Here is a 10,000-nt window from a genome sequence, read left to right as displayed (position 1 = left end):
TCTCTTCCTTTCCCTCTCTCTCTCTCCCTGACAGTCTCCTCCTCTCTCTCCAACAGGGATTTGGCCTTGATAATTGCTGCTCTCGCCTACAATCAGTGGTTCATTAAACTCTCCACCAAAGATCTCAAACTGGTAAGGATACTGTCCAAGGGTCAATGCTGAGGGAGTGGGCACTGTCGGAGGGTCAGTGCTGAGGGAGTGCCGCACTGTCGGAGGGTCAATGCTGAGGGAGTGGGCCCTGTCGGAGGGTCAGTGCTGAGGGAGTGGGCACTGTCGGAGGGTCAGTGCTGAGGGAGGGCCACACTGTCGGAGGGTCAGTGCTGAGGGAGTGGGCACTGTCGGAGGGTCAGTGCTGAGGGAGTGGGCACTGTCGGAGGGTCAGTGCTGAGGGAGTGGGTACTGTCGGAGGGTCAGTGCTGAGGGAGTGGGCCCTGTCGGAGGGTCAGTGCTGAGGGAGGGCCGCACTGTCGTAGGGTCAGTGCTGAGGGAGTGTGCCCTATCGGAGGGTCAGTGCTGAGGGAGTGGGCACTGTCGGAGGGTCAGTGCTGAGGGAGTGGGCACTGTCGGAGGGTCAGTGCTGAGGGAGTGGGTACTGTCGGAGGGTCAGTGCTGAGGGAGTGGGCCCTGTCGGAGGGTCAGTGCTGAGGGAGTGGGCACTGTCGGAGGGTCAGTGCTGAGGGAGGGCCGCACTGTCGGGGGGTCAGTGCTGAGGGAGTGGGCCCTGTCGGAGGGTCAGTGCTGAGGGAGTGGGCCCTGTCGGAGGGTCAGTGCTGAGGGAGGGCCGCACTGTCGGGGGGTCAGTGCTGAAGGAGTGGGCACTGTCGGAGGGTCAGTGCTGAGGGAGTGGGCCCTGTCGGAGGGTCAGTGCTGAGGGAGTGGGCACTGTCGGAGGGTCAGTGCTGAGGGAGTGGGTACTGTCGGAGGGTCAGTGCTGAGGGAGTGGGCCCTGTCGGAGGGTCAGTGCTGAGGGAGTGGGCACTGTCGGAGGGTCAGTGCTGAGGGAGTGGGCACTGTCGGAGGGTCAGTGCTGAGGGAGTGGGCCCTGTCGGAGGGTCAGTGCTGAGGGAGGGCCGCACTGTCGGAGGGTCAGTGCTGAGGGAGTGGGCCCTGTCGGAGGGTCAGTGCTGAGGGAGGGCCGCACTGTCGGAGGGTCAGTGCTGAGGGAGGGGGCACTGTCGCAGGGTCAGTGCTGAGGGAGTGGGCCCTGTCGGAGGGTCAGTGCTGAGGGAGTGGGCCCTGTCGGAGGGTCAGTGCTGAGGGAGTGGGCACTGTCGGAGGGTCAGTGCTGAGGGAGTGGGCACTGTCGGAGGGTCAGTGCTGAGGGAGTGGGCACTGTCGGAGGGTCAGTGCTGAGGGAGTGGGCCCTGTCGGAGGGTCAGTGCTGAGGGAGTGTGTGTTCATTCCCCTAGGGGTCGGAGGTGATCGAGCAGGTCATACACACCATGAGCAGATCCCGGAGCATCGAGGAACTCGAAATGGAGAACACGGGACTCAAAATGTGAGATCTCCCCAAACCCCTTCCCCGTTCCCTCCCTCTCTACACCGTCCCCCATGGACCCCAAACCCCTTCCCCGTTCCCTCCCTCTCTACACCGTCCCCCATGGACCCCAAACCCCTTCCCCGTTCCCTCCCTCTCTACACCGTCCCCCATGGACCCCAAACCCCTTCCCCGTTCCCTCCCTCTCTACACCGTCCCCCCATGGACCCCAAACCCCTTCCCCGTTCCCTCCCTCTCTACACCGTCCCCATGGACCCCAAACCCCTTCCCCATTCCCTCCCTCTCTACACCGTCCTCCATGGACCCCAAACCCCTTCCCCGTTCCCTCCCTCTCTACACTGTCCCCAATGGACCCCAAACCCCTTCCCCGTTCGCTCCCTCTCTACACCGTCCCCCATGGACCCCAAACCCCTTCCCCGTTCCCTCCCACTCTACACCGTCCCCCATGGACCCCAAACCCCTTCCCCGTTCCCTCCCTCTCTACACCGTCCCCGATGGACCCCAAACTCCTTCCCCGTTCCCACCCTCTCTACAACGTCCCCCATGGACCCCAAACCCCTTCCCCCTTCCCTCCCTCTCTACACCGTCCCCCATGGACCCCAAACCCCTTCCCCGTTCCCTCCCTCTCTACACCGTCCCCCATGGACCCCAAACCCCTTCCCCGTTCCCTCCCTCTCCATACCGTCCCCCATGGACCCCAAACCCCTTCCCCGTTCCCTCCCTCTCTACACCGTCCCCCATGGACCCCAAACCCCTTCCCCGTTCCCTCGCTCTCCACACCGTCCCCCATGGACCCCAAACCCCTTCCCCGTTCCCTCCCTCTCTCCACCGTTCCCCATGGACCCCAAACCCCTTCCCCGTTCCCCTCCCTCTCTACACCGTCCCCATGGACCCCAAACCAATTCCCCGTTCCCTCCCTCTCTACACCGTCCCCCATGGACCCCAAACCCCTTCCCCGTTCCCTCCCGCTCTACACCGTCCCCCATGGACCCCAAACCCCTTCCCCGTTCCCTCCCGCTCTACACCATCCCCATGGACCCCAAACCCCTTCCCCGTTCCCTCCCTCTCTACACCGTCCCCCATGGACCCCAAACCCCTTCCCCGTTCCCTCCCTCTCTACACCGTCCCCCATGGACCCCAAACCCCTTCCCCGTTCCCTCCCTCTCTACACCGTCCCCCATGGACCCCAAAACCCCTTACCCGTTCCCTCCCTCTCCACACCGTCCCCCATGGACCCCAAACCCCTTCCCCGTTCCCTCCCTCTCTACACCGTCCCCCATGGACCCCAAACCCCTTCCCCGTTCCCTCGCTCTCCACACCGTCCCCCATGGACCCCAAACCCCTTCCCCGTTCCCTCCCTCTCTACACCGTCCCCCATTGACCCCAAACTCCTTCCCCGTTCCCTCCCTCTCTACACCGTCCCCCATGGACCCCAAACCCCTTCCCCGTTCCCTCCCTCTCTACACCGTCCCCCATGGACCCCAAACCCCTTCCCCGTTCCCTCCCTCTCTACACCGTCCCCCATGGACCCCAAAACCCCTTACCCGTTCCCTCCCTCTCCACACCGTCCCCCATGGACCCCAAACCCCTTCCCCGTTCCCTCCCTCTCTACACCGTCCCCCATGGACCCCAAACCCCTTCCCCGTTCCCTCGCTCTCCACACCGTCCCCCATGGACCCCAAACCCCTTCCCCGTTCCCTCCCTCTCTACACCGTCCCCCATGGACCCCAAACCCCTTCCCCGTTCCCTCCCTCTCTACACCGTCCCCCATTGACCCCAAACTCCTTCCCCGTTCCCTCCCTCTCTACACCGTCCCCCATTGACCCCAAACTCCTTCCCCGTTCCCTCCCTCTCTACACCCGTCCCCATGGACCCCAAACTCCTTCCCCGTTCCCTCCCTCTCTACACCGTCCCCCCTTGGACCCCAAACCCCTTCCCCGTTCCCTCCCTCTCTACACCGTCCCCCATAGACCCCAAACCCCTTCCCCGTTCCCTCCCTCTCTACACCGTCCCCATGGACCCCAAACCCCTTCCCCGTTCCCTCCTGCTCTACACCGTCCCCCATGGACCCCGAACCCCTTCCCCGTTCCCTCCCGCTCTACACCGTCCCCCACGGACCCCAAACCCCTTCCCCGTTCCCTCCCGCTCTACACCGTCCCCCACGGACCCCAAACCCCTTCCCCGTTCCCACCCACTCTACACCGTCCCCCATGGACCCCAAACCCCTTCCCCGTTCCCTCCCTCTCTACACCGTCCCCATGGACCCCAAACCCCTTCCCCGTTCCCTCCCTCTCTACACCGTCCCCCATGGACCCCAAACCCCTTCCCCGTTCCCTCCCTCTCTACACCGTCCCCCATGGACCCCAAACCCCTTCCCCGTTCCCTCCTGCTCTACACCGTCCCCCATGGACCCCAAACCCCTTCCCCGTTCCCTCCCTCTCTACACCGTCCCCATGGACCCCAAACCCCTTCCCCGTTCCCTCCCTCTCTACACCGTCCCCATGGACCCCAAACCCCTTCCCCGTTCCCACCCACTCTACACCGTCCCCCATGGACCCCAAACCCCTTCCCCGTTCCCTCCTGCTCTACACCGTCCCCCATGGACCCCAAACCACTTCCCCATTCCCTCCCGCTCTACACCATCACCCATTGACCCCAAACCCCTTCCCCGTTCCCTCCCTCTCTACACCGTCCCCATGGACCCCAAACCCCTTCCCCGTTCCCTCCCTCTCTACACCGTCCCCATGGACCCCAAACCCCTTCCCCGTTCCCTCCCTCTCTACACCGTCCCCCATGGACCCCAAACCCCTTCCCCGTTCTCTCCATCTCTCTACACCGTCCCCCGATGGACCCCAAACCCCTTCCCCGTTCCCTCCCGCTCTACACCGTCCCCCATGGACCCCAAACCCCTTCCCCGTTCCCTCCCGCTCTACACCGTCCCCCATGGACCCCAAACCCCTTCCCCGTTCCCTCCCTCTCTACACCGTCCCCCATGGACCCCAAACCCCTTCCCCGTTCCCTCCCTCTCTACACCGTCCCCCATGGACCCCAAACCCCTTCCCCGTTCCCTCCCCTCTACACCATCCCCCATGGACCCCAAACCCCTTCCCCGTTCCCTCCCTCTCTACACCGTCCCCCGATGGACCCCAAACCCCTTCCCCGTTCCCTCCTGCTCTACACCGCCCCCCATGGACCCCAAACCCCTTCCCCGTTCCCTCCCTCTCTACACCGTCCCCCATGGACCCCAAACCCCTTCCCCGTTCCCTCCCTCTCTACACCGTCCCCCATGGACCCCAAACCCCTTCCCCGTTCCCTCCCTCTCTACACCGTCCCCCATGGACCCCAAACCCCTTCCCCGTTCCCTCCCTCTCTACACCGTCCCCCACGGACCCCAAACACCTTCCCCGTTCCCTCACACTCTACACAGTCCCCCATGGACCCCATACCCCTTCCCCATTCCCTCCCTCTCTACACCGTCCCCCATGGACCCCAAACCCCTTCCCCGTTCCCTCCCGCTCTACACCGTCCCCCACGGACCCCAAACCCCTTCCCCGTTCCCTCCCACTCTACACCGTCCCCCGATGGACCCCAAACCCCTTCCCCGTTCCCTCCTGCTCTACACCGTCCCTCATGGACCCTAAACCCCTTCCCCGTTCCCTCCCTCTCTACACCGTCCCCCGATGGACCCCAAACCCCTTCCCCGTTCCCTCCTGCTCTACACCGTCCCTCATGGACCCCAAACCCCTTCCCCGTTCCCTCCCGCTCTACACCGTCCCCCATGGACCCCAAACCCCTTCCCCGTTCCCTCCCGCTCTACACCGTCCCCCATGGACCCCAAACCCCTTCCCCGTTCCCTCCCGCTCTACACCGTCCCCCATGGACCCCAAACCCCTTCCCCGTTCCCTCCTGCTCCACACCGTCCCCATGGACCCCAAACCCCTTCCCCGTTCCCTCCCTCTCTACACCGTCCCCCATGGACCCCAAACCCCTTCCCCGTTCCCTCCCTCTCTACACCGTCCCCCATGGACTCCAAACCCCTTCCCCGTTCCCTCCCGCTCTACACCGTCCCCCATGGACCCCAAACCCCTTCCCCGTTCACTCCCGCTCTACACCGTCCCCCTTGGACCCCAAACCCTTTCCCCGTTCCCTCCCTCTCTACACCGTCCCCCATGGACCCCAAACCACTTCCCCATTCCCTCCCGCTCTACACCATCACCCATTGACCCCAAACCCCTTCCCCGTTCCCTCCCTCTCTACACCGTCCCCATGGACCCCAAACCCCTTCCCCGTTCCCTCCCTCTCTACACCGTCCCCATGGACCCCAAACCCCTTCCCCGTTCCCTCCCTCTCTACACCGTCCCCCATGGACCCCAAACCCCTTCCCCGTTCTCTCCATCTCTCTACACCGTCCCCCATGGACCCCAAACCCCTTCCCCGTTCCATCCTGCTCTACACCGTCCCCCATGGACCCCCAAACCCCTTCCCCGTTCCCTCCCTCTCTACACCGTCCCCCATGGCCCCCAACCCCTTCCCCGTTCCCTCCCTCTCTACACCGTCCCCCATGGACCCCAAACCCCTTCCCCGTTCCCTCCCTCTCTACACCGTCCCCCATGGACCCCAAACCCCTTCCCCGTTCCCTCCCTCTCTACACCGTCCCCCATGGACCCCAAACCCCTTCCCCGTTCCCTCCCTCTCTACACCGTCCCCCGATGGACCCCAAACCCCTTCCCCGTTCCCTCCCTCTCTACACCGTCCCCCGATGGACCCCAAACCCCTTCCCCGTTCCCTCCCTCTCTACACCGTCCCCCATGGACCCCAAACCCCTTCCCCGTTCCCTCCCTCTCTACACCGTCCCCCATGGACCCCAAACCCCTTCCCCGTTCCCTCCCCGCTCTACACCGTCCCCCCATGGACCCCAAACCCCTTCCCCGTTCCCTCCCGCTCTACACCATCCCCCATGGACCCCAAACCCCTTCCCCGTTCCCTCCCTCTCTACACCGTCCCCATGGACCCCCAAACCCCTTCCCCGTTCCCTCCCTCTCTACACCGTCCCCCATGGACCCCAAACCCCTTCCCCGTTCCCTCCCGCTCTACACCGTCCCCCATGGACCCCCAAACCCCTTCCCCGTTCCCTCCCCCTCTACACCGTCCCCCATGGACCCCAAACCCCTTCCCCGTTCCCTCCCGCTCTACACCGTCCCCCCATGGACCCCAAACCCCTTCCCCGTTCCCTCCCTCTCTACACCGTCCCCCATGGACCCCAAACCCCTTCCCCGTTCCTCCCTCTCTACACCGTCCCCCATGGACCCCCAAACCCCTTCCCCGTTCCCACCCACTCTACACCGTCCCCCATGGACCCCAATCCCCTTCCCCGTTCCTTCCCTCTCTACACCGTCCCCCATGGACCCCAAACCCCTTCCCCGTTCCCTCCCTCTCTACACCGTCCCCGATGGACCCCAATCCCCTTCCCCGTTTCCCTCCCCCTCGCTGCTCTGTCTGTGACCGACCTGTATTTGTTCCCCTCCCTGTTTTGTGGGTGAAGTCTGGGAGGAGACCATTCTGCCCGCTAACTGGTGATCCTGTGTGATCGGCAGGGAGTTCGCCGTGAAATTGTCTGCTGCACTGTCTGAGAACCCGTACACATCTCTGACCGCTCTCAACCTGACAAATAACCCTTTAGAAGATAAAGGTAGGGTCAGAGCGTCACAGCCTGTCGTCTGTCTCATCCCCCACCCTCCCCCTACCCTCTGTCTGCACCTCCCTCCCTCTCAGACAGAACCCTTTCCTCTCTCGGGCCTGCTCTCTCACTTTCACTCTCACTGTCTCTCTCTCTCTCTCTTTCTCTGTCTCTCTGATTCTCTCTCTCTCTCCGTCTCTGTGTCTAACCTCCCAAACTCTCTCTCTCTCTGTCTCTCTGATTCTCTCTCTCTCTCCGTCTCTGTGTCTAACCTCCCAAACTCTCTCTCTCTCTGTCTCTCTGATTCTCTCTCTCTCTCCGTCTCTGTGTCTAACCTCCCAAACTCTCTCTCTCTCTGTCTCTCTGATTCTCTCTCTCTCTCCGTCTCTGTGTCTAACCTCCCAAACTCTCTCTCTCTCTGTCTCTCTGATTCTCTCTCTCTCTCCGTCTCTGTGTCTAACCTCCCCAAACTCTCTCTCTCTGTCTCTCTGATTCTCTCTCTCTCTCTGTCTCTCTGATTCTCTCTCTCTCTCTGTCTCAGCCTCCCAAACTCTCTCTCCCTGTCAACTTCTCACATCCTATCCCTCTCTCCCCCTTGTGCTCTCACACTCTCTCTCTCTCTCCCCTGACAGGAGTCTCCTCGTTGAGTCAGTTTCTCGCTGGATACCATCGCGGACTGAGATACTTGAATCTCTCCAGGACCTCGCTCACCCACAAAGGTCAGAGCTCACCCCCTCCTCTCCCCTCCCCACACCTACACCCTCTCCATCCCCTCCCACTCTCAGAGGGTCAGTGCTGACAGAGTGGGCCCTGTCGGAGGGTCAGTGCTGAGGGAGTGGGCCCTGTCGGAGGGTCAGTGCTGAGGGAGTGTCGCACTGTCGGAGGGTCAGTGCTGAGGGAGTGAGTGCCGCACTGTCGGAGGGTCAGTGCTGACAGAGTGGGCACTGTCGGAGGGTCAGTGCTGAGGGAGTGGGCACTGTCGGGGGGTCAGTGCTGAGGGAGTGGGCCCTGTCGGAGGGTCAGTGCTGAGGGAGTGGGCCCTGTCGGAGGGTCAGTGCTGAGGGAGTGGGCACTGTCGGAGGGTCAGTGCTGAGGGAGTGGGCCCTGTCGGAGGGTCAGTGCTGAGGGAGTGTCGCACTGTCGGAGGGTCAGTGCTGAGGGAGTGTCGCACTGTCGGAGGGTCAGTGCTGAGGGAGTGGGCCCTGTCGGAGGGTCAGTGCTGAGGGAGTGGGCACTGTCGGAGGGTCAGTGCTGAGGGAGTGGGCACTGTCGGAGGGTCAGTGCTGAGGGAGTGGGCACTGTCGGAGGGTCAGTGCTGAGGGAGTGGGCACTGTCGGAGGGTCAGTGCTGAGGGAGTGCCGCACTGTCGGAGGGTCAGTGCTGAGGGAGTGGGCACTGTCGGAGGGTCAGTGCTGAGGGAGTGGACACTGTTGGAGGGTCAGTGCTGAGGGAGTGGGCCCTGTCGGAGGGTCAGTGCTGAGGGAGTGGGCCCTGTCGGAGGGTCAGTGCTGAGGGGGTGGGCCCTGTCGGAGGGTCAGTGCTGAGGGAGGGCCGCACTGTCGGAGGGTCAGTGCTGAGGGAGTGGGCACTGTCGGAGGGTCAGTGCTGAGGGAGTGGGCACTGTCGGAGGGTCAGTGCTGAGGGAGTGGGCCCTGTCGGAGGGTCAGTGCTGAGGGAGTGGGCCCTGTCGGAGGGTCAGTGCTGAGGGAGTGGGCCCTGTCGGAGGGTCAGTGCTGAGGGAGTGGGGCACTGTCGGAGGGTCAGTGCTGAGGGAGTGGGCCCTGTCGGAGGGTCAGTGCTGAGGGAGTGGGCCCTGTCGGAGGGTCAGTGCTGAGGGAGTGTCGCACTGTCGGAGGGTCAGTGCTGAGGGAGTGTCGCACTGTCGGAGGGTCAGTGCTGAGGGAGTGGGCCCTGTCGGAGGGTCAGTGCTGAGGGAGTGGGCACTGTCGGAGGGTCAATGCTGAGGGAGTGGGCCCCTGTCGGAGGGTCAGTGCTGAGGGAGTGGGCCCTGTCGGAGGGTCAGTGCTGAGGGAGTGGGCACTGTCGGAGGGTCAGTGCTGAGGGAGGGCCGCACTGTCGGAGGGTCAGTGCTGAGGGAGTGGGCCCTGTCGGAGGGTCAGTGCTGAGGGAGTGGGCCCTGTCGGAGGGTCAGTGCTGAGGGAGTGGGCACTGTCGGAGGGTCAGTGCTGAGGGAGTGCCGCACTGTCGGAGGGTCAGTGCTGAGGGAGTGGGCCCTGTCGGAGGGTCAGTGCTGAGGGAGTGGGCCACCTGTCGGAGGGTCAGTGCTGAGGGAGTGGGGCACTGTCGGAGGGTCAGTGCTGAGGGAGTGGGCCCTGTCGGAGGGTCAGTGCTGTGGGAGTGCCGCACTGTCGGAGGGTCAGTGCTGAGGGAGGGGGCACTGTCGGGGGGTCAGTGCTGAGGGAGTGGGCCCTGTCGGAGGGTCAGTGCTGAGGGAGTGGGCCCTGTCGGAGGGTCAGTGCTGAGGGAGTGGGCCCTGTCGGAGGGTCAGTGCTGAGGGAGTGGGCCCTGTCGGAGGGTCAGTGCTGAGGGAGTGGGCACTGTCGGAGGGTCAGTGCTGAGGGAGGGCCGCACTGTCGGAGGGTCAGTGCTGAGGGAGTGGGCCCTGTCGGAGGGTCAGTGCTGAGGGAGTGGGCCCTGTCGGAGGGTCAGTGCTGAGGGAGTGGGCACTGTCGGAGGGTCAGTGCTGAGGGAGTGGCCGCACTGTCGGAGGGTCAGTGCTGAGGGAGTGGGCCCTGTCGGAGGGTCAGTGCTGAGGGAGTGGGCCCTGTCGGAGGGTCAGCTGCTGAGGGCAGTGCGAGGGGGGC

The 10,000-nt window shown here is 64.1% G+C and overlaps 1 protein-coding gene across 1 annotated transcript in view; it reads left to right on the top strand.

Moving 5' to 3' along the window:
- Window positions 1-7,974, top strand: part of LOC140458964 (capping protein, Arp2/3 and myosin-I linker protein 3-like) — a 24,310-nt gene extending 16,336 nt beyond the window's left edge. The window contains exons 7-10 of the mRNA XM_072553700.1: window positions 57-132; window positions 1,410-1,498; window positions 7,093-7,187; window positions 7,808-7,974. Of these exons, the coding sequence (XP_072409801.1) occupies window positions 57-132; window positions 1,410-1,498; window positions 7,093-7,187; window positions 7,808-7,974 (427 nt within the window). The remainder of the gene's footprint in view (window positions 1-56; window positions 133-1,409; window positions 1,499-7,092; window positions 7,188-7,807) is intronic.
- The last annotated feature ends 2,026 nt before the right edge of the window (window positions 7,975-10,000 follow it).

The sequence above is a fragment of the Chiloscyllium punctatum genome, chromosome 34 (genome assembly GCF_047496795.1).
Source record: "Chiloscyllium punctatum isolate Juve2018m chromosome 34, sChiPun1.3, whole genome shotgun sequence".
NCBI classification, from domain to species: Eukaryota; Metazoa; Chordata; class Chondrichthyes; order Orectolobiformes; family Hemiscylliidae; genus Chiloscyllium; species Chiloscyllium punctatum.
This window is presented reverse-complemented; position numbering and strand designations above follow the sequence as displayed.